This window comes from Dunckerocampus dactyliophorus, chromosome 2 (assembly GCF_027744805.1).
Source record: "Dunckerocampus dactyliophorus isolate RoL2022-P2 chromosome 2, RoL_Ddac_1.1, whole genome shotgun sequence".
NCBI lineage: Eukaryota > Metazoa > Chordata > Actinopteri > Syngnathiformes > Syngnathidae > Dunckerocampus > Dunckerocampus dactyliophorus.
The window spans coordinates 1,881,640-1,901,673 of NC_072820.1; the positions used below are offsets into that span (position 1 = coordinate 1,881,640).

The 20,034-nt window shown below is 39.0% G+C and overlaps 2 protein-coding genes across 4 annotated transcripts in view; both read right to left on the reverse strand.

Annotated features, from left to right (window-relative positions):
• Nucleotides 1-9,839, reverse strand: part of LOC129176846 (vesicle-fusing ATPase-like) — a 27,871-nt gene extending 18,032 nt beyond the window's left edge. For both annotated transcript variants that reach the window (XM_054767305.1, XM_054767304.1), the window contains exons 1-8: nucleotides 9,735-9,839; nucleotides 7,983-8,068; nucleotides 7,799-7,895; nucleotides 4,566-4,605; nucleotides 4,250-4,416; nucleotides 4,074-4,181; nucleotides 1,858-1,933; nucleotides 1,447-1,602 (exon numbers count right to left, since the gene is read on the reverse strand). In XM_054767305.1, the coding sequence (XP_054623280.1) occupies nucleotides 1,447-1,602; nucleotides 1,858-1,933; nucleotides 4,074-4,181; nucleotides 4,250-4,416; nucleotides 4,566-4,605; nucleotides 7,799-7,895; nucleotides 7,983-8,068; nucleotides 9,735-9,746 (742 nt within the window). In that variant the 5' untranslated portion in view covers nucleotides 9,747-9,839. The remainder of the gene's footprint in view (nucleotides 1-1,446; nucleotides 1,603-1,857; nucleotides 1,934-4,073; nucleotides 4,182-4,249; nucleotides 4,417-4,565; nucleotides 4,606-7,798; nucleotides 7,896-7,982; nucleotides 8,069-9,734) is intronic.
• A 198-nt stretch (nucleotides 9,840-10,037) lies between these two features.
• Nucleotides 10,038-19,701, reverse strand: psmd11b (proteasome 26S subunit, non-ATPase 11b). 2 transcript variants are annotated; one of them, XM_054768504.1, is made up of 13 exons: nucleotides 19,564-19,701; nucleotides 18,743-18,844; nucleotides 18,454-18,650; nucleotides 16,799-16,856; nucleotides 16,524-16,718; nucleotides 16,310-16,454; nucleotides 13,395-13,455; nucleotides 13,257-13,319; nucleotides 13,037-13,162; nucleotides 12,934-12,969; nucleotides 12,810-12,861; nucleotides 11,310-11,452; nucleotides 10,038-11,202 (listed from the first exon to the last, which is right to left on the reverse strand). In XM_054768504.1, exons 1-12 carry the CDS (start codon nucleotides 19,652-19,654, stop codon nucleotides 11,310-11,312), a joined length of 1,269 nt encoding a protein of 422 aa, XP_054624479.1. In that variant the 5' UTR covers nucleotides 19,655-19,701; the 3' UTR covers nucleotides 10,038-11,202. The 2 variants fall into 2 exon arrangements, with proteins under 2 accessions (XP_054624479.1, XP_054624478.1); XM_054768503.1 differs by having other exon boundaries at nucleotides 10,041-11,207.
• Nucleotides 19,702-20,034: the final 333 nt, after the last annotated feature.

The window sequence follows — 20,034 nt, forward strand, 5'->3', positions numbered from 1 at the left end:
CACGCTGCCGGCTCACACGCTAGCCTGCGTGCTAACCGCTAATTGGGACTCCTGCCGAATCGCGAGAGAGGAGACGTTTGCTCTTCAAAGGGTGTTTTCCGCCAGTCAGACTGAAGGATTTAGACACACGATCAACGTGATTAGCTTCCAGTTTCACACCTTCACTCTAGCACGCTTCTTCTAAACTATATTCATGAACTAGAAAGGCACGCGGACAACACAGACCTCCGCCAAGTGCCATAGTCTCCCCGATATTGTGATTTACACCATAAATATCAGTCCTACATTTATTTTACCTACATATCCTTCACCATGAAAACATACCATGAAAGGGTTTGAATGACTTTAAGAATGCTAACATGCTAACGTTAGCATGCTAACACCTTGCATAATAGCGCGAAGTGTTTGCATAAGTGCCTACCTCAGAAAATGCTGAAAATGTCAGTATTATTACGTTAGCTTGTTAACATGCTAATGTTATTTTTGAAGTTAGAGCATAGAAAACCTGTTTACAACCTTATAAATACGTTTTTTAACATTATTAGAGCCCTCTAGACATGAAATAACACCCCTATAGTCACCTTTACACTTCTATTACCTAATATAGTAGATATAATCAGAGAAAATAAGACATATAAGACAAAGAAAACCTCTTTGACCTTCTAAATACACTTTTTAACAGTATTAGAGCCCTCTCGACATAAAATAAAACCCCTATAGTCACTTTTACACTCCTATTACCCAATATAGTAGACATAATAAGAGAAAATAAGACATGGAAAACCTGTTTAGAGCCTTAGAAATACGGCTGAACATTATTAGAGCCCTCTAGACATGAATAAACAGCCCTATAGTCTACACTCCTATTACCCAATATAGTAGACATAATAAGAGAAAATAAGACATAAATAAGACATAATATAGACTCTCCCATGTTAGCATTGGGAGAGCTCCTTGTTGTTGTTCATTTTTTAACTTCCTGTTCTGTACAGTACTTCCTGTGGCTATTGACTCATGACAACAACATGACTGCCACCTAGTAACCAGTGTAGAGCACTACATATCATCACAACGTCTTTGAATGCGTCTTCTGAATGCCTTATATTTGTGTTTAACTTCATTTTTATACTTGAAAATGCTTCATTTAGGCAAAACAAATATGTCAGATTTGGTTAAAGATGCATATTTTTGCCTGCATTCAACCACGAAACAGCACAATTTAGCCGTGAAATCCCAAGCGCAAAGTGGCGAGGGGAGGGATTACGTTTTTCCTACATTTCCTACATCACGCCACGCCAACAGAAAGTGCATGCCACGGCAGTAGGTGGCGCTATAACGTCTAAGCGCATTTGTCTGCAGAAAGTCATGTGTGTGGAAAACAAACGTTCATCATAAAATCTCGTGACTAGAGTTGACGTAGCGCAGTAAAGACAGGCAGGAACTCACCCATCTGTTCCACGATGTCTGGAGGGAAGACTCGAGAGGCGAAGGCTCGGCGGAAGATGTCGGAAAACTCCTTGTCAAGGCCTCCGATGCCGATTTTCTCAAAGTTCCAGTCCGGGCTGATGATGGACTGGCGAGACTCTCTGGTCTTAGATTTGCCTGCAAGGAGGTTCCATTGGACAAATATATATTTCCAAAAAAACAACACAACTACAGTTAATGTTACTACTAAATGTGATATGGATGGTTTATTTCATTTCAACTGCAGAGATTTTTTTTTTAATAGTCTGAAATGACAGCTGACTCTTCATAACAAGCCCAGCTTGATACATCAACAACGTGTGAGCACACAAAAGTGAACATGTGAGCAGTGCGCCCTCTTGTGGTCATTAAGGGTACTGCCATTCAACTCACCTATCAGCGTCATGGACGAGCCTTCCGACTTCTCGAATATCACCTGACTGTTCGCCAGCAACAACCCAATCTCAACCTGGCAGGGGAAAGACACAGCAGCCATCTAATTCTGGGGCGTCCAAAGTGCGGCCCGGGGGCCATTTGCAGCCCACGGCAATTAAGCAAGACAACAACAACAAAAATTGACAAAAAAGCAGCAATTTTAGAGGAATGAAGTCAAAATATGAGGAAAATAAGGTCAATAAAGTCCAATATTACAGGAAAAAAGTTGTCATTTTACGATAATAAAGTCATAATAGTATTAGGAAAAAAAATGTCATTTTTACAAGCAAAAAGAAAAAAAAGATGTCACCTTTTTAAGTAATGCCATCATGAGAAACAAAACAAAGAATGAAATTGACAATTGTGCAAAATTAAGGTTGGGAAAAAAGTTATGATATGAAGAGAATACAGGGATAACATTGCAAGAAAAAAGGTGTCATCATACGTGAAAAATGGCATCACATTACGAGAATAATGTCAAAATATTAGGAGAATAAAGTTAGAATATTACGAGAAAAAAACTGTCATCCTACAGACAAAAAAAAGATCATTTTACAAGAATAAAGTCATAATATTAGTAGGAAAAACATGCCATTTTTAAAAGGATAAAGTTGAAATATTGAAGAAAAAAATGGGTATTTTAAAAAAGTTATATATAATATTATGAGAGATAAAACAAAAAGAATGAAGTTGCTCATTTTGGGGAATGAGACTGAGAAAAAGTTACCATATTAAGATAATAATGTCAAAATATTATGGGAATAATGTTAGAATATTACAAGAAAAAAGTCATAATTTTATGAGAATAAATAATATTATTAGGAAAAACATGTCATTTTTACAAGCCTTAAGTTGAAATAATAAAGAAAAAATCTATTCATTTAAAAGGTATAATATTATGAGAAACAAAACAAAACAAAGAATAAAGTTGCTCATTTTGGAAAATTACACTTGGGGAAAAAGTAATGATATTAAGAGAATAAAGTCAGAATATTACAAGAAAAAAAGATGTCATCTTACAGGGAAAAAAAGTTTCTCATTTCATGAGAATAAGTCAAAATGTTAGGAGAATAAAGTTAATATTATGAAAAAATATTACAAAAAAGTCATCATTTGACAAGAATAAAGTCATAATATTAGTAGGAAAAATATTTGACATTTTTATTAGCATACAGTTTAAATATTAAAGAAAAAAGCTTTTTTATGAGAAATAAAACAAAAAGAATGAAGTAGTTAATTATGGGAAATGGGACTGGGAAAAAGTTACCATATTAAGAGAATAATGTTAAAATATTGGGAGAATAAAGTTAGAATATTTCAAGAAAAAATCGTCACCCCACAGACAAAAAAATACATCATTATACGCCAACACAGTCATAATATTATTAGGAAAAATATGCCATTTTTACAAGCATAAAGTTGAAGTATTAAAGAAAAACAGAGGTTTTTTTTGAGTTATGAGAAACCAAACAAAAGAACGAAGTTGCAAATTTTGGAAAAATAGGTTGAGAAAAAGTTGTAATATTAGGAGAATAAAGTCAAAATATGACAAGAAAAAGCAAATGTTGAAATATTTGACAAACAAAAAAAAACAACAGAAGAAAAGGAAAAATGAGCAAAAAAGGTGTAATTAAGGTGAAAAAGCAGCAATTTGACAAGAATAAAGTCAAAATATTCAGAGAAAAAAGTCGTATTCCTACGAGACAAAATGTTTTAATTTTATGGGAATAAACTTAAAAAATAATGTCATTTTAGTATCACAGAGTTGAGATATTAAAGGAAAAAGTCCTATATCCTATATAATATATTATTTTAATTCGTAATATGTATCATATTTGGATAATTAGGGTGGGGAAAAAAGTTAAAATGTGAAAATAAAGGTAAAATATTATGACAATAAAGTCATAATATTATCAGACAAAAATTTACAATGATTATTTAAGAAGACATTTGGAAAATTAAGAAAACAACAGGAAAAATGTGAAAAAAAAAAGCAGAGCGTGAAGTTGATATTAGTAATGGGCTTTTTCAGCGATACGACAAAGCTGAGATGAAATATGTATCACTTCTTAGCACATCTACATGGGTTTGCCCCACATTTCTTCTGTGGCGGTCCCACTGTAATGGTGGCGGGAAACCCGGCCATGAAGGAAGTAAGCCAAGCCCGCACTGACCTTTCGTTTCTTGCTGGAGACGAGGTCTCCTTTCAGGATGCTGGGGTCCATGCCCTCCATGTCTTTCACCAGCACCTCAAAGTCCGTGTTGCCAAACTTGAAGACCATCTACAAGACAAAGATGAGGCGGAGTGAGGGCCGGGAAGAGGCGGAGACTGGGCCAGGGGGCGCCGCACCTGCTGTCGCGTGCTGAAGGCCTGGTTGTGAAACTGCTGGAGGAAGTCGTTGGCCATGGCGTCCGAGTCGTAAGGGTTGCTGTCCGTGTTCTTCTTCTGCCGGAAGTCCACCTGCAGCGTTATGGAGCTGATGCACTGCTTGGACTTGTCAAAGGTGTAGGTGGACACTGCGGGTGAATTAAACCCCCAACCAATCCAACAGGAAGCGTGAGAAGGGACCAAATAGCATAATAGTCAGAATAACGTCAAGTAACGGGGAGGTCCTTAAAGTAACATAAAAACCAAACTGAGCAGTGACTGCATGTTTTCCGCTCACCTTCCACATCCTGTCCTATTGATAGACCGGCCCACTTTCTCTGTGGGGGGTTATAAAAAGAGATGAACTGATTCAGTGTGTTTTGAAGCACAGATAAAGTCTATGTGTAAACATTTTCTATTGTTTCTGGGGGACGTCCAAGCAGAAGAGGAGGTGAACGTTGTACCTGAGTGCTGTGTTGCGGCAGATGGCAGGCCAGGTTAAAGATGGAGGAAGAGGAGGCGGGGTTAAAAAAAGCAAAAAGCAGTGACAGAAAGAGAGAAGTTCATGTAAAGAGCGCACTAAAAACAACAAGCTAAGCAGCATCCGTGTGCAAAGTGCTGTAGTACACTGGCGTGAACAAGTGATTGCCCCCTGAACCTAAAAACTGGTTGGGACACCCGCAGCAGCAACAACTGCAATCAAGCGTTTGCTGTGGAGGAATTTTGGCCCACTCATCTTTGCAGAATTGTTGTCATTCAGCCACATTGGAGGCTTTTCCAGCATGAAGCACGTTTTTAAGGTCATGCCACAACATCTCAATAGGATTCAGGTCAGGACTTGGACTAGACCACTCCAAAGTGTTCATCCATTCAGAGGTGGACTTGCTGGTGTGTTTTGGATCATTGTCCTGCTTCAGAACCCAAGTTGCTTTCAGCTTGAGGTCACCAACAGATGGCCGGACATTCTCCTTCAGCACAATTTATGCTTCCATTTATCACAGCAAGTCTTCCAGGTCCTGAAGACCATCACACTACCACCACCATATTTTACTGTTGCTATGATGTTCTTTTTCTGAAATGCACCCTCATCAGACCACAGAGTATTTTCGCAAAGGTCTTAGGGATCATCAAGATGTTTTCTGGCAAAACTGAGACAAGCCTTAATGTTCTTCTTGTTCAGCAGTGGTTTTCCTCTTGGAACTCTGCCATGCAGGCCGTTTTTGTCCAGTGTCTTTCTTATGGTGGAGTCATGAACACTGACCTTAACTGAGGCAAGTGAGGCCTGCAGTTCTTTGGATGTTGTTGTGGGGTCTTTTGTGACCTCTCGGATGAGTCGTCGCTGCGCTCTTGGGGTCATTTTGGTTGGCCGGCCACTCCTGGGAAGGTTCACTACTGTTCCACGTTTTGGCCATTTGTGGATAATGGCTCTCACTGCGGTTAGCTGGAGTCCCAAATCTTTAGAAATGGCTTCATAAAAAGGTTATAACACACTGATAGATCTCAATTCATCTCAGTTATTTTATGTTTCAACAGGGGGGCAATCACTTTTTCACACAGGGCCAAGTAGTACTGGATGTTTTTTTCCCTTAATAATAAAAAGTTTTATTTAAAAAGTGCATTTTGTGTTGAGTTGTGTTGTCATTGGCTAATATTTACATTTGTTTGATGATCTGAAACATTTAAGTGTGACAAACATGCAAAAAAAACACTTTTTCACATCTCTATGCACAGTAAATAGTAATATTTAAAGAAGTAGATCCCCAAAAAAAACGCAAATCATAGACGGCACCATAAAAAGTCCTAAAAATACCCTTTTTAGTCTAACCCCAATAAAATGCCTCTCAAAAGTTACTAAACACATTTTCCATTCACTTTTACACATCAACAAACAATGACAGCCATACAGGATACAAAAGGGGTGTCCAAAGTGCGACCAGCGAGCCTTTTGCGGCCCACATTCTAAAAACATAATCTAACGAGAAAACTACACAAAAAGCATTAAAAAAACAAATAAACAGCAGCAAAAATGGGAACAGGAGCAATAATTTCATAAGAATAAAGTTCATATATTAACAGCCAAAACATAGTAAAATTATGAGAAAAAATAACATCATTTTAGTAGCATAAAGCTGAAATATTTTTTAAAAAGTGATTTTATTTTTTAAGTGTTCATTTTAATTTTTGGAAAATCGGTTTGCACGAAAAGTTAGAATTTTACTTGAATAAAGTCAAGATATTATGGAAATAAAGTCATAATTACGAGAAGAAAATTTACATGAACAAAGTTGAAATAGTTGAAAAAAACCCTAAAAAATCAGCAGCAATTTTACGAGAATAAAGACAAAATGTTAAGAGAAAAATGTTGTATTCTAACGTGAAAAAGTCGAGAATTACGCTGTAATACTATGAGGTCATTTTAGCAGCATAAAGTTGCAAGAAAAAAAACGTATTTTTAAAAAAAGTCATAATATTATGAACATTAAAATGTCCATCTATTTGGTTTTCATTACAGGGAAAAAACCCGACACCAATATCTACTGATATTACATTTTTATGCCGATATTATCGGACATCCCTAATGTTGTAATACTATGAGGAAAAATAATGTCATTTTAGTAGCATAAAGTTGCAATATCAAAGTTTTTTTTTTAAGTGGTAATATTACGAGAAACAAACAAAACAAAATAAAGTTTTAATGTTACTAGAATAAAGTCAAAACAGTACAAGACTAAATCACAACATTATAAGAAGAAAATCTACACTATGAAAGTTGAAATAATTGGAAAATTACCACCTAAAAAAACACAGCAGATATTTAAAAAAAAGGCTGTAATTTTACGAGAATAAAGTTACATTTTTAAGAGAAAAAAAGCCGTACACTAAATGTGAAAAAGGTGAAATTTTACCAGAATAAATTCGTAACATTATGAGGAAAAATGATGTAATTTTAGTAGCATATGGTTGAAATATTAAAGAAAAGTTCTTGTTTTTTTTAAAGTGGCAATATTATGAGAAACAAGCAAAACAACAAATAAAGTTGTCATTTTTGGAAAATTAGCTTCAATTACAATGTTATGAAAATAAAGTCAAAATATGAGAATAAACTCATGATTACGGGAAGAAAATGTACAAGAAAAAAGTTGAAATACATAGGTGGGAAATAAAAAATACATTTAAAAACAACAGAAAAGTCGTATTCTAATGAGAAAAAAGCCAACATTTTACAAAAATAAGGTCACAATATTATGAGAAAAAAATAACGTCATTTTAGGAGCATAGACTTGAAATATCAAAGCAAAAAAATATTTAATTTTAGTTTTTTTTCAAAGTCAGAATATTATGAGAAAGAACGAAAAAAAATTTTTTATTTTTTGGAAAATTCAGTTGGGAAAAAAGTTATAAGTTATAAAAATCACATTTACGCTGCTTTTCCTTATTTCCTAGAGTGTTAAATAAAGTCAGTGCTCCCCCCCCCCCTTCATTAACACCATCAGTAAGTCAAACGGCACCAGGCATGGGGTGTGTTGGTACCTGTGGCAGACTGAAGGCGATGGTGCCAATGTTGACGCCAGGGTGCGTGGTCACGGTGAACACGTACGTGTGCGTCACGTTGCGCACTGTCACGTGTCTGCGGCGACAGGAAGAGGAAGTCAGCGTACGTTACCCGTCATCACCGCCGCTGCCGCCACCCGGGACAGGTTGAAGCGAGACTCACTGCTCAAAGTGCGGCTCCCTCTCGTTGACGACCACAAAGTTGGTGAAGGACAGCTTGTCTGTTGGGCATCGCGCCACCTGCATCACCTGACCAACACAAGGCCACAGGACACACCCTCGCAGTCATTCAAACATCTTAGCAAATGTAGCCAAAAGAATATCAGCAAACGTAACTAAATGAATATTAGCAATTGTAGCCACAAGAGTATCGGCAAAGGTAACTAAATGAATATCAGCAAGCGTATCCAGAAGAATATCAGTAAACGTGACCAAAAGAGTATCAGGAAAGGCAGCTAGAAGAACATCGGCAAAAGTAGCAACAATATTGGCAAACCTAGCCAAAAAAAAGTATCAGTAAATGCAAATGTAGCCAAAAGAGTATCAGCGAAGGTACCCAGGAGAATATCGCAAACATAGTCAAGAGTATGAGTGAACGTGGCTTCAAGAAGATCAGCAAACCTAAGGTATCAGCAAATACAAACGTAGCTACAGGAATATCCGAAAACGTAACCAGAAGATTATCAGTGAGCATAGCTAAAAGAATATCAGCAAACAGAGCCTACAGAGTATCAGCCAACATAGCTGGAAGAATAACGGCTAAACGTGGCCAAAGGAGTCTTAGCGAACAAAGCTAGAAGAACAACGGCAAATGTAGCTAGAAGAATATCGGCAAACGAAGCTAAAATAGTCCCAGGGAATGTAGCTAGAAAAATATTTGCAAACCTGACCAAAAAAAGGATCAGTAAATGCAAACAAAGCCAGAAGAATATCGGCAAATGTAGTTAAAAAAAGTATCAGCAAACGTCGCCGTCATGCACTGCAGCCTCCTCAAAGCAGACGGACAAATGAGTATAAAATATATGGTGCTGTTTAGCATGTATATTTGCATGCAAGCGTCTATTTCAATATCAGCACAGTCTGTGTGCTCCACGAGCGTTACTTTTTTGGTTGCACCGTGAGCGACAGAGGCGTTTGTTTGACTTCTTGCTGGTTTGTGTTAAGACTGCCATAATAAACCTTTTTTTTTTTACATTATTTATGGTTTTTGGTCATTTGTGACGTAATCCTCACGAAAAGCGTGGGTGGACTGTACTACCAGGTCAGCTAATCATGAAATATCTTGACATTGTAATGATAAACTTAAATCTCCTAACAGCACACGTTGCATCTTCCATTTCTGCTGATACTTGCCTGTCACCTACTGGCACCACCTGTCAATACAGTTATTGCACACACCACAATATACTGTACGTTGTTTACATGGCAGCTCGTTAACAGTGGCCGCTGACGTCAGCGACCATCTTTTCACACAGGAAGTGAACAAAATGTAAGCAACTGAGAAGGCGGTAGGATTAAATAAACTGTACTTCTTCCTACTCCTTTTCGGACATGTCGAATTGTGTAAATGTAGTCACGTGATGTTCCTCAACGTAACTTTTTAAGCGCAAATAAACCACTGCATACCTTTTAGTGCAGCAGCACTTGCTTACACATCACTTCAGCCCCAGACGATAAAACCGTCGTAACTTTCTAGTGCTTTAGAGCAAAGTCGAGACATTTAAGTGTGGCCTAAATCGTGCCAGCAGAGTGGTCAAAAGATTTCCTCTTTCCGGAATGCCAAATTTTGAATGGCAGGTCTTCCTTGCCACGCTCTCGAGGCAATTACAAGCCAATTTCAAGTCTTTCAAAGACAACTTTCCGTCGCGAAAGTAGCTGGGTGTGTGTTTCAAGTGTTTATACAAGTTACACTCACCTTTGTTGTCATCTTTGTTTTGAGAGTTTAACGCCAGTTCAAGTGCAACCTATCGCCAGGACTCCGTCTTCGCTGACAGAGGCGCTTACAACGATTAGTATCGCGAGAACCGGCGACATACGGTCGCGTCACGTGACAAAAACACATACCTGACGTCATAGGACTCTATATTTATATTATAACTATATTGTAATACTCTGTGCGCGGCACAAGCACCAGACTGGATCACCTGAACAACTGGATTTTATTTCAGTATAGAACAGGCACAACATTTTCTAACATGGGCTAGCGTTGCGGCCGTAACTTAGCCCAAGCTAACTTGAACGTCTGTGTGACGTCACGTCCTGTCCGCCGCCGTTTTAATTCCCCTAGCACTGGAACACATATACATGAACACATCAATAATTGCCTTAAGGCTCACTACAGTACTTTAAATGTTTAGTATCGTAAAAGATTTTTAAATGTTTAGTAATCAGCTGTTCAAACTTGACTTTGCTACGAACAGGGCAAGTAGCATTTTGAGCTAAGACACATGTCAAGGTACTTTAGTGTTATTCCAAAAGACAGGACAAATGTCTTTAAAATACAAAATATTTATTTTGAAAATGTCTTTATAAGAGAAAAAAATCAAAACCATACAAATTGTTTGGTTACTAGCATACCACACTAATGCTAGGAACTAACAATGGAGAATCGGGGATGCTCGACAGGCAAAGGAGACATCTTTGCCCCTTCCGACTTTACGAATCAAACCAGCGCCAAGAAATGCGGCACTCTTGGTGAAATTTCCTCTTGCCTCTTTTGGAAACGTACATGAGCATTCAGGGTGGGGGAGGGGGGGCAGGCATGTGGCAACCATCATTGTATTTTTTTTATTACAAAAACACAAAACCAAAAGCAAATATAGTGAGTTTAATACACTTCTGAAATACAGTGGGGACTGAAGGAGTTGGCATTGATATGGGGGAAGTGAAGAGGCGCCAGAGGGCGCTGTTCAACCGAAATTGGGCTCCGACCTTCCAAAAAGCGAACAGTGAGCTTTTGAAAGGGACAAGAAAAACGACAAAAGTGTTGTTTCTGCATTTGAAGCAGAGCTGAAGGCTGCAGAGGTCAAAGTTAAAACCTGTGAGGTTTCCGTGGAATCAGCTTATTGGAGATATAAAGATATATGTATGTACTGTTCATCCTTTTCACCTTTTTATTGTAGTTGTACAATAGTATTCCCTGATGGCCTGGCTCGGCCGCTGAGTTAGAAGAGATATCAAAATGAAGGGGTGGGGGTGGGGACCAAACAAAGAAAAGAAGAGAAGTTGCGATACTGTCCGTTGAGTGGGGGGGAGGCAGGGGTGTGTCTGATAGGGGAATCCTGTTGTCTGCACGTTGTGTTCTTCTCCCTCGTCCCCTTCTTCAAATGTTACATACGCTGCTCAAACACACACGGATCCTCCGCCGCGCAGCCTCGAGTCGTCTGCTCTGAGGGGCACAAAGAAGAAGAAGGGGGGGGAAAAAAAGCCATCATGCTTACGTGTGATCACTGAACACTGAAAAGCTGGGAAATGAGTGAATAATTCTCACCTATGTCAGCTTCTTGGCTTTGTTGTAAAGCGAGTCGACGACTTTGCTCATGTTCTGAATGGTTTCCAAGGCTGCTTCGTACGTTTTGTCCACTGGCGGTTCCTCAAATATGATCAAGACTCCTTCGCCCTGGTCAAGAATGCCTGCACCACACACGAACTCCTAAATAACTTTCAAAGTACATGCTTGCACGGTGCACAGGTATTAACGGATGAGGACAGTATCGAGTTCTGATACCAGCGTAATTCCGTAAAGGGAAGAACAGTATCAGCTAACATAGCTAGAGCAATGTCGGCAAATGTTGTTAAAAGAATATCAGGGAACGTAGCTAGCAGACTATTGGAAAACACAGCTAAGAGTATCAGCGAACGTAGCTAGAAAATATCAGCAAACGCAGCTGGGAGAATATCGGCTAACATAACCACAAGAGTATTAGCGAATGTAGCTAGAAGAATATGGGAAAGCGTGACCAAAAGAGTATCAGCAAAAATAGGTAGAGGAATGTCGGAAAATGTTGCTAAAAGAGTATCAGGGAACTTATTGAGAAGAATATTGGCAAACGTAGCTAAAAAGAGTATCAGCGAATGTAGCTAGAAGAATAAGGGCAAACACAACCACAAGAGTAGTAGCCAAAGGAGCTAGAATGTCAGCCAACGTAGCTAAGAGTATCAGAGAACGTAGCTGAAAAAAACCTAGCCAAAAGAGTATAAGCAAACGTAGCTAGAAGAATATGGGCAAACGTGACCAAAAGATTGTCAGCAAACGCAGCCAAAAGAGTATCAACAAACATAGCTAGAAGAATATTGGCAAACGTAGCTAAGAGTATCAGCAAACGTTGCCAGAAGAATGTTGGCAAATGTTGCTAAAAGAGTATCAGGGAATGTAGCTAGAAGAATATTGGCAAACGTAGCTAAAGAGTATCAGCGAATGTAGCTGGAAGGACATTGGCAAACCTAGCTAAAAGATTATCAGCTAACGCAGCCAAGAGAGTATCAGTGAATGTAGCTAGGAGAATATCGGCAAACACAACCACAAGCGTAATCGCGATTGTAACTAGAAGAATATGGGAAAACCGAGCCAAAAGAGTATCAGCAAATGTAGCCCAAAAAAAATAGAAAAATCACAGCAAAACGTAGCCAAAAGAGTATAAGTGAACGTAGCTAGAAGTAGAGGGCCAAACATAACCACAAGACCACCACTCCACCATAACCACTCTTAGCTACGTTTGCTAGTACAGCAAACGTAGCTAAAAGAGTGTCAGCGAACGTTGCCATCTCCACACATCCTCACTTGCACCGTGCACACACACAAGCGCTCCGTCCGCCTGATGCGTTCATGGCCACACAAACAGTTCCACATCACAAACTCTAATGGCTGCACAAACCAATATCATACTCGCCGTTTATGACGTATCAAATCAACAATAACGATAGGAGAGCTTTGGTATCGAGATGGGATGTGTCCTGAATAGATACTGTGTGTGCTGTGGATTGATCATACCGTGAAACTTTTTATCCAGGATCATCTGCGATAGTTTGCGCTCTACGTCCCCCTGGGGAAGAAGACGCGATGGTTAACACGGACACCTGCTCAGGTGGTGACTGAGAAGATGACGATGACTGACCTTTGACAGTTTGATGAGACCTGATATGTGTTCTATCTGCAGGGAACAGGAAATACGTCAACATGGGCCCGTTTTATTCTGAAGGCGTCATTTGGGAACTTGCCTGCACTCTGGAGAAGGGCTCGATGACCCGGATGAGGTTCTGTTCCAGCAGGTTGTCGTAGAGCTTGGCCAGGTGTGTGTTGATGATGGGGTCGTCCCTCAGCTCTGCTCTGTACTCTGTGAGGGCCTTTTCAAGGTGGGGGGAGGGGAGGGGAGGAGAGGGAGGGGATAACATTTAAAAACGCCACACGTCCGGGCAAAACGCGGGGTCCCCTGCTTACCTTTTCAAAGTCTGCTAACGATCGGTTCTTGCTGGCCTGGGCCACGCATTTCAGTGCGTCCGTCTGCGTGGAAAACACAAGAGAAATATTTCTAATAGTCCGTCCACTCCCCGCAGCGGCGAAAGGTGAAACCCTTACCTGGCGGCCGGTGTATCGCAGGGCCAGCTTGCCGCTGATCAGAGATTGCACCTCCTCTGGTCTGCAAAGATAACAACAACAAACAAAGACGTCATCTTCAGCTTCAGCTTGGAGTCCATTCACATGTCAAATGGAACGGACCGATACGGCGCCCTTGGAGACCCGCCACGTTTTCATGTCTTTGTTGCACTGATCACGCTTTACAGCAAATATGAAAACATCTCACACTTTCTTCCAGGGTCCTTGAACGCACCTCGGTAGAAAGGTCTGAAAACTCGCTAAATATCAGAAAGGTTGCCAAGCTGGCAACACTGCAGCAATTTTACGAGAATGAGATAAAAATACTAAGTTTTATTGGACGAGAGTAACGTTATAATATCACGATGAACAATCATTTTTGTAGCATAAAGTTGAAATATGAAAGGAAGGCGTTATTTTTTATTATTAAAAACAAACAAAACAAAAAATAAAGTTTGGAAAATTAGGTTGTGGAAAAAGTTGTCATGTTCCGAGAATAAATGTGGTCGGAATATTGGTCAGAATTACGAGAAGATCATTTACCCGGGCTAGAAGAAATCTGAAAACATTTTTAAAACGCCAGCAGAAATTAAAAAGAACAAAAACAAAAAAGGCGGTCATTTTCAGAGAATAAAGGCCACATTTTGACAGAAACTAGTTGCAACTTAACAAGAATAATCTTGTAATATTATGAGAAATAATAATCACTTTAGTAGCATAGAGTTGAAATATTTTAAAATATATATACACGTTTTTTAAGTCGGAATATTAAGACAAACAAACAAAAAAAGTTGTCATTTTTGTAAAATTAGTTTGGGGGAAAGTTTCATATTAATTTTAATTAATATTAAATATTAATATTATGTTACGTTATTAATAGTTGGACAATCAAATTTAAAAAAATCCCAGCAACAATGAAGAAAAAAAAACAGCGGTCATTTTCCAAGAATAAAGTCAAAATATTAACAGAAAAAGGTTGCAATTTTAGGAGAAATACCTCATAATATTAAGAGAAAAAAACAATGTCATTTTAATAGCATAGACTTGAAATATTTAAAAAATGTATACTTTATATTCATTTATTTATTTATTTATACTAAGTCAGAATATTATGAGAAGCAAACAAAATAAAGTTGTCGTTTTTGGAGAATTAGGTTGGGGGTGAAGTTCGAACATTATGGGAATAAAGTCATAATTACGAGAACAAAATCTACAAGAAGAAAGTTGAAATAGGCGGGGGGGGGCAGCAGAAATGAAAAAAAAAACAGCTGTAATTTTCTGAGGATAAAGTCAACATATTAAAAGAAAAATGCTCCAATTTTAGGAGAATAACCTCTTAATATTACAAGTAAAAATAATGTCATTTTAGTAAAATAGAGTTCAAACATTAAATTATACACTCCTGATCAAAATTTAAGACCAGTTAAAAAAGTGCTAGAATTAGCATTTTGCACATTTGGATCTTAATGAGGTTTAAAGTAGAGCTACAATATGTAAAAACAAGAAGGGGGAGTGAGACAAAAAGCGTTTTGAAAAAGTAATTAATTGAAAACAACAATTCAACTGAAATAGGCTGTTTATCAGCTGATCAAAAGTTTAAGACCACAGGCTATAAAGACCTAAATCTGCTCAAAATATTCATTTTCTGTCAGGCATGCACACTGTCACTTTATCACTTTATCCAAATGTGCAAAATGCAAATTGTAGCAATTTTTCAACTGGTTTTAAGATTTTGATCAGGAGTGTATATACTGTACACTGCTCAAAAAAAATGAGAGGAACACTTGGAAAACACATCAGATCTAAACTGGGGGAAAAATGATGTTGAATATGTTTCCTGATAATAAGTGGGTGATGTATTAGTAACAAAATGATGCCACATCATTTGATAGAAATGAAAATGATCACCCTATAGAGGGGGGAAATCAAAGACACCCCAAAAATGAAAGTGAAAAAATGATGCAGCAGACTGGTCCATTTTGCTAAAATGTCATTGTAGCAACTCCAAATGATTCTCAGTAGTTTGTGTGGCCCCCACGTGCTTGTACGCATGCCTGACAACGTGGGGGCATGCTCCTAATGAGACTACGGATGGTGTCCTGGGGGACACAGTTTAGATCTGATGTGTTTTCCAAGTGTTCCTTTAATTTTTTTGAGCAGTGTGTGTGTATATATATATGTGTATATATATATATATATATATATATATATATATATATATATATATATATATATATATATATATATATATATATATATATATATATATATATATTTTTTTTTTTTTTTTAAGTCATAATATTATGAGAGAAACAAACAAAATAAAGTTGGCGTTTTTGGAGAATTAGGTTGGTTATAATATTACGGGAATAAAGTCACAAAATTGACAAAGATTATTTGAGGAGAAAGTTGGAACATTTGGAAATTAAAAATAATGAAAAAAGAAGTAACAGTGGAGTGTAGTGGAGCGTTGTCTTTCACCTGCATGGCACAGCTGAGATGAGCTACAGAATACAAAATGCCAAAGTGGCCATTGAATCCTCTCATTTGCAGGACGTGGAAACGTCTGGACACCCCTGATTTACATCATCTTCTTCAAGTGCCCATTGCTGTTTTATATTTCCAACTTCTGACAGGAATGCTTATAATGTGCTTTACTCTTGTGTCCTGCCATGCGATGTCTTTAGCCTCCCTCATGTGCTAACTCCATATTATGCAACGACAACGACTGAGTGCCCTAGAAGTCCTCCACATGCTTATCACCTGATTCAAACAGACTTGGGTATTTGACCTTCACCATCTCTGTCCCTCACAGGAGGCAGGAGATCAGCCCTCCCCTTGGTTCAGACATTTTCTCTAGAAGCCCCCGGCATGGGAAATGCAGGGCAAACACTTACGAGTTGAGGACAATCTTGCAGAGGAGCATGTATTTGAGGGCTGTGATGGCTCGGGGGCTGTCGATGGAGTCGTAGCCCTCAAACGCTTCAAAGAAGTAGGAGTAGGCCGTCTTCCAGTCCTTCTCCTCTGCCGCGTGTATGATCCCTGCAACGAGACAACAACCAATCAACGTTTGTAAAGCGCTCGCAAAGGAGCGGCCACCTGACCACCCACCTGACTGCATGTCCAGCGCCGCCTGCAGTTTGGGGGGACAGTAAATGGCGTTGGCGGTGGTTCGCGCGGAGGTGAGGGCGGCGCGGGCCTTGGGCAAGTTGCTGAGGGCGTGGTACGTCTTGCTTTCCAGCAACTGGACCTCCACCAGCAGGGCTTTGTCGTCCATCTTCTTCAGCTCCAGGAGCAGCTGAGAGCCTGCCGGAGCGATGGGGCAGTCTTTAATTGCCGTGTGGAAACAACAACGTCACAATAAAAAGGTTTTTGCCGGCACGCACCGAGCGCCAGGGCCTCCTGGTATCTCTTGGTGTCGAAGTAGAGAGAGATCAGACGAGCCTGACGGCAGGAGAAGAGCCAATTCACACGCCCGTCACTATGACAGCATCACGTTGCCCACTTACTAATCATCACCATCATTCTCTCAGTACGTCAAAATGCTTGGTCTGGGTGTGGGAATGTCACATTTTACTTTCACTATCATGCATCCACACATGCAAACCAAAGCAGCCGCGCCGGCGCAGACGACAAACACTCCTTTCAACACAACATCCTGCTGAGATGTTAGAGAAATACAATTTGCCAGGGGTGTCCGAAGTGTGGCCCGCGGCACATTCTAAACATTATTTTAAACGGGAAAACTGAAGGAAAATACAACCCAGCAAAAATGGAAAACAGCCAAATATGAAAAGAAAAAAAATGTTGTAATCTAAGGAGAATAACGTCGGAATATTATGTGGAAAAAAATAACATTTTAGTAGCGTAAAGTTGAAATATTAAAAGAAAAAATAAGATGAGAAACAAACAACAATGAACAAAGTTGGCATTTCTGGAAAATTTGGTTGCAAAAAAAGTTGTAATATTATGGGGATAAAGTCAAGATATGAAGAGAAAAAAGTGGCAATTTTACGAGAAGAAATTTGCAATATGATGAGGAAAAATTATGTCATTTTAGTAGCATACAGTTGAAATATTAAAAGGAAAAAGAGGCTATTTCTTTTAAAGTCATTAATGGAAAAAACCCAGCTGTAACTGAACAAGAATAGAGTCAAAATATTAACAGAAAAAAGTCAATTTCTAACAAGAAAAAAAGTCGCAATTTTCCCGAGAATGAAGTCTAAATATTGGGAAATGTATTCATCATTTTAGTAGCATAGAGCTGAAAAAGGTTATTTCCTAACATTATGACAAAAAAACAAAACGACAAAGTTGTAATGGGGAAAAAATATATTATTACACATTACACACATTACAAGTCATAAGTATGAGAAAAATGTTGAAATACTTGGAACATTAAAAAACCAGCATTCACTTAAAAAAAACAGCTGTAATTTTACAAGAATAACTTCGCAATATTATGAGAAAAAATTGTCATTTTAGCAGCACAGAGTTGAAATGTTAAAGGAAAATTTGGTTATTTCTCTTAAAGTCCTAATATTAGGAGAAGCAAACAAAACAATTAAGAAAGTTGTAATTTTGGTCCCGGAAAAAGTTATAATATTACAAGAATCAAGTCAGAATTATGAGGAAAAAAAAAGAAAAAAAGAAGTGAACTTAATTTTTTTTAAAAGAAAACAGCATTAATGAAAAAATTGCGGTAATTTTAAGTAAAAATATTAAGAGAAAAAGTTGAAGTTTTATGATAATAAACTTGCAATATTAGGAGGAAAAATAATGTTATTTTAGGAGCATTTTTTATTACGTTTTTTTTTAATTGTCAATATTATGAAAAACAAAACAATAAAGTTGTACCTTTTTTTAACAGCAGAAATGAAAAAACAGATGTAATTTTATAACAATCAAAGTCAAAATATTAAGATTTTATGAAAAAATCATAATACAATGAGGAAAAAAAATAATATATATATATATATATATATAAATATTAAAGAAAATTGGGTCATTTGCGCACACACACACACACACACGTCTTCACCTCCAGAGCTTGTCGTAAGAAGGTCCTCTTCTCGGCCTTGGCCCACTCGATGCACTCCAGACACAGCTCCACCTCCTGGCCTGTCGCCGCCTCCATGTCCAGAAACAAGTCCAGCAGGGAGCGGACCAGCCGGGCCGCCTTGGCCTTGCTGATGGAGATCAGGAACGGCCGGACAAATTTCAGGAGACCCCCGAGCTCTGGAGACAACCCGAATGAAAAAAATAATAAATTTAATAAATAGAGCCGTTATTACAAGAGTCGAATCAACCGCTGACAGTTTTAACTTCACCTGCTGCCTGTCCCGTCTTGGCCAGCAGCGTCCCCAGCTCCAGGATGCTCTGTTCTTTGACTCGGACAGCTTCTTCATCATTCTCCTGGACATCTCTCCTCACTGCATAGATTTACATGTACACACATCTTTACGTTTCTATTGTAACTATATTGACAGGACTTGTATCAAGTCTCTTTGACCAAGTTTAGTCAAAGTATGGGTGCCGAAGAGGACAAACAGGGTGTAAGCTATGCGTGACAGCTAGCTCACTGGTGTGACAAGGCAATTTGAGGGCAAACGTCCCTGGGGCTACACTGACAAGTGTTTACACACTGATTTCACACCCTTTTATAACACAAAAACACCCGCAAACTATCGCGCCAACGTTGCGGTTTTGTATCATTGCGAGGAAAAGGAAAACAGCCTCACCAATCACTGTCACTAACACGGTGACAACAGGCTAATAACGGTAGCCACGCTCGGCAGCTAGCTAGCTACACAGACAGTGGGATAGTGGTGTTATTATTCCACCGAGCGGATCGATTAGTCGTAAAACAGCAGCTGCAACATTATACACAATACGACATGACAGACACCACGGCCTGATGTTAGCAGAGCGGCTAAACAAGCTAAGGCTAACATGCTAACGCGCACGGGCTGCTCCCGTTAGGCGACCATTCAACAGTGAGTCAGCACCGCACAGCCGGCTCCTTGCTACTCTACGCCGCTAGCTAGCTAGTTAGCTTGCGCCTGGCACCGGCCCGGAATCAACAAAATACGGCGACCAAGGTGGGGGGTAGAAAGGTGCATCCGGGAAGATCTAAAACATGTCCCCCTACCTATAGAGTGCAGAATGTCGATGGAGGCGTTGCGGTCGGTGCTAATGAGAGACTGAGCTCTCTGGAATTCAACTACTGCTGCAGCCGCCATCTTCCTTATTCAAAGTGCAGCCTGAATGGGGAGGACGCGAGGACGTGACGTTGCTTACGTTACGTCACCGCTCCGAGTGCATGCCGGGAAATGTGGTCTTATTCCAAAACAACCTTTTTTGGTTGTATTTCGGTGAAAACAAAACGAGAGAGTGGAAATATATGTATTTTTCGTGTCATTTTTCACTTGTCAACTGTCCATACTTTTTAACATGTATCATTTGATATTTATAATGTCATTCATGTTGTTTCATGACGACTAATTGCATTGATATCGTGTTATTCGTGTCAATATCAGGCTAATTCAAATTCAAGAAAACGCTCTTGTTTTCTTTGCCGATGTCACACGCCAAATGATCTCACCTCAAACACCCAATGAGC